Source organism: Perkinsus marinus (assembly GCF_000006405.1).
Source record: "Perkinsus marinus ATCC 50983 genomic scaffold scf_1104296933806, whole genome shotgun sequence".
Lineage (NCBI taxonomy): Eukaryota > Perkinsozoa > Perkinsida > Perkinsidae > Perkinsus > Perkinsus marinus.
In genome coordinates this window covers 1,786-4,541 of record NW_003215056.1, presented here as the reverse complement: position 1 = coordinate 4,541, position 2,756 = coordinate 1,786, and the positions used below count along the sequence as shown (strand labels likewise).

At 50.4% G+C, this 2,756-nt stretch overlaps 1 protein-coding gene across 1 annotated transcript; it reads right to left on the bottom strand.

Annotated features, from left to right (window-relative positions):
• Positions 1-1,427: 1,427 nt before the first annotated feature.
• Positions 1,428-2,319, bottom strand: Pmar_PMAR017881 (hypothetical protein; the record flags this gene model as incomplete). Its single annotated transcript, XM_002785142.1, has 7 exons — positions 1,428-1,472; positions 1,520-1,604; positions 1,649-1,824; positions 1,870-1,992; positions 2,043-2,126; positions 2,172-2,256; positions 2,303-2,319. 7 exons carry the CDS (start codon positions 2,317-2,319, stop codon positions 1,428-1,430), a joined length of 615 nt encoding a protein of 204 aa, XP_002785188.1.
• Positions 2,320-2,756: the final 437 nt, after the last annotated feature.

Below are 2,756 nucleotides of genomic sequence, written 5' to 3'. Positions count from 1 at the left end.
GCACGTTTCTAAGGCCTCTCTCAACCAAGGCAGAGAAGAGTCAGCGAAGCTGGATAGAGCGACAGTTGCAGACATCGTGAAGCGTGAATACCATGGTTGGGCCGATGACCAGATGTTGCTGCTCCTGGAAGATGACAGAACGTCCAAAGGATCGGTCGATCCGGACTCTCGCTGATGGTGGCGCGCAAGGACACCAGTGTAAAACGCAATCAAAGAGAAGAAGAGTGAAACTCTCATATTATTGATAGATAAAAGAACGATAACGTAAGCCATCCGCATCCCCTATCTGTAGAACCCACAGTATCTTCTCAATGAAACTACCATGAGAGAGTGACTTTCTGGAAGTCAGACTTACTCAAGAGGGTCCGGACAGTTTCTTGGATCATCTCTCCAAGTCGCGTCTGCATTCCGGTCCTATCATGGTTGGTATCGGCGATAGGCGTCGACGAGACTTGCTGCCCTCCAACCCTGGACTCTGCTCCTGTCGCCTCAGCCATGCAGGGTCGGCGCCAACGCCATTCCAATCGGCAGCTATATTCAGTGAGAATTGAAATTTGAACAACCCACTCGATCGAACAACGCAGTGTTGACAAGTGCATGAAATGCATCTTTCTAAGATCGACGGATCCCTGTAGTTGACACTTTGGAACATCAATTTCACCTTGGCAGGGCCTCAGGATGCAATTCTGTGCGGAATTGTGCTAACCTTCAAAAATGGACTGTCGGGCTGCACAGTGTGAATCTGCATCATGAAAACTGCAACTCGACATCCATGTCTTTACTCGCGAAATTCAATTCTCGCAATTTGGATTTGATTGACGTCTCCATCCGTGAATGTGATTTCATAGCTCGCCAAATTGGTGGCTATAACCGCCAGATAGATTCCCGAAAGATACAGCATCATTATGTCGGGATGAGTCAATTGGTCCGCTATCGGCGACATCAATCAACCGAAAACACGGGATACGGCAAAATTATCTCCCTCCCCCTCAGCTCCGATGGCGTGTTGTCGGCGTTGGACTTTAGACTCACACACACATTCACATAGCATTCCTTCATGCCTCACTATTCTTAATTCGATTTAGTTAACTGTGTAAGTAAAGTCAACTGATGGAGTTGGCGGCATCAGCCGCCAGCGACACACCAGCGTTCCAGGCCATCAGTCGTATAGTTTCGAATACCCTCGAACCAGCAGATCTGAGTAGCCTTGGGATTCCACACCGTCTTGGAAGAGTCTGTTAGTAGTGCACTCCTCTTTATATCGTTACCGTTTCCTTTCGTGTCCACCCATCACTGCAGCAGAAACGCAACACACAATCTCTTTGGTTAAAACTGAAACGGTTATCGGAAGTAGGCGTGAATCAAAGAACAGCATGACCCCTTTCACAACAGCATGAGACTATCACAACGTTAAAACTCGACGACGATCACCCGACTCGGACTGCTTCCATCAACCGGCGTTTCTCTGGTGCCTGAAATTGACTAGTGTCCAAGACACTCAAACTGAGGGCCGACCCACCGGTGGCGCTGGTCGTGCAGGAGCTGACACTTTTGATGACTCTGCCGTGTCCAGTTCAAAGAGATCGGCCCTATGCTTCTGGTACCTGTATAATAACGATAGAAACGACTAGCCCCTCGAGCTACGTACTCATCGTAGGTGTAAAGATCAAAATTCCGATGGTCTCGGTCCATCATGTCGTAGATCTGCCGTATACTCTCCGCATCCTCGTCATTCCTCGCCATCACCCAGCATGAGCCGACCGGAGATGCATGACCAGCTGATGGCTGTATAAAGGCTATGTTCACCCACACAGGGGACCACACCTACAGCAGGCCGACACTGACTCACGAGCAGCAACTCGTCGATACCTTCATGACTTCCCACTTGGTCCAGGACGTCGGGAAATTGGTCATATAAAAATGTCGTTGCATGTCGGTTTCGTCCCTCCCTGCAATGTTGAGGACACTAGGCTGAGACTTCACCAGGCGAACCTGCACACAAGATGCTCGTCGACCTACACTCGAGCCGTGGCGAATCATACTCGATTTATAGACGTCGGTAAGAGCTGCGAAATCGAGAGGGCCTTCTTGCTCATAGCAGTGGTGCTCACGTCCTTGAACGCCAGCTGATAGGAATGATCATTCATCCCAGCTAACGACTCTCAACTGACCTGCTGGTACATGTCGATACCCTTCCTCGAGCAAATCTCCGACAACTGCAATAGACACACCAACGCGGTCATCATGGCATCGTATCTGCCTCAAGCTTGCACTCGGCCTGTGGCCAGCAGTAGCAGCCTACCCCGCGTCATGGGACATGTCCACCGCCGGTTTCTCCGATAGGCTTATCGTGCTCTCTCCGTCACTCGACTGCTCCGCGTCGCTTCCCTCCTTATGAAAGAGCCTCCTCGCCGCATGAGGCGGCCTAAGACCATAGACGCTTCACAACGCACACGTCCAACAGGTCTCACTGTATTGAAGTGCTGTCTGCTTCCCCATCACTGACCAGATTAACCAATTCTAATCGCAATAGATGCCCTAATGAAGTCTCGTCACCTACGCGAACTCCTACGACAGTCCTCAACAACATACCCATCCACGACATACCATGCTCCTGCACGTGTCGATGTGCCATGAAGTCACACAGTCCCTTCAGTGTTGCAGGCGGGTTGAGTGGCGATAAGAACTCATGCGTCTACCACCGTACATCACATTCACAAGCCCTAGCTAGGATGGGCTACCTCAGCAATGTACTT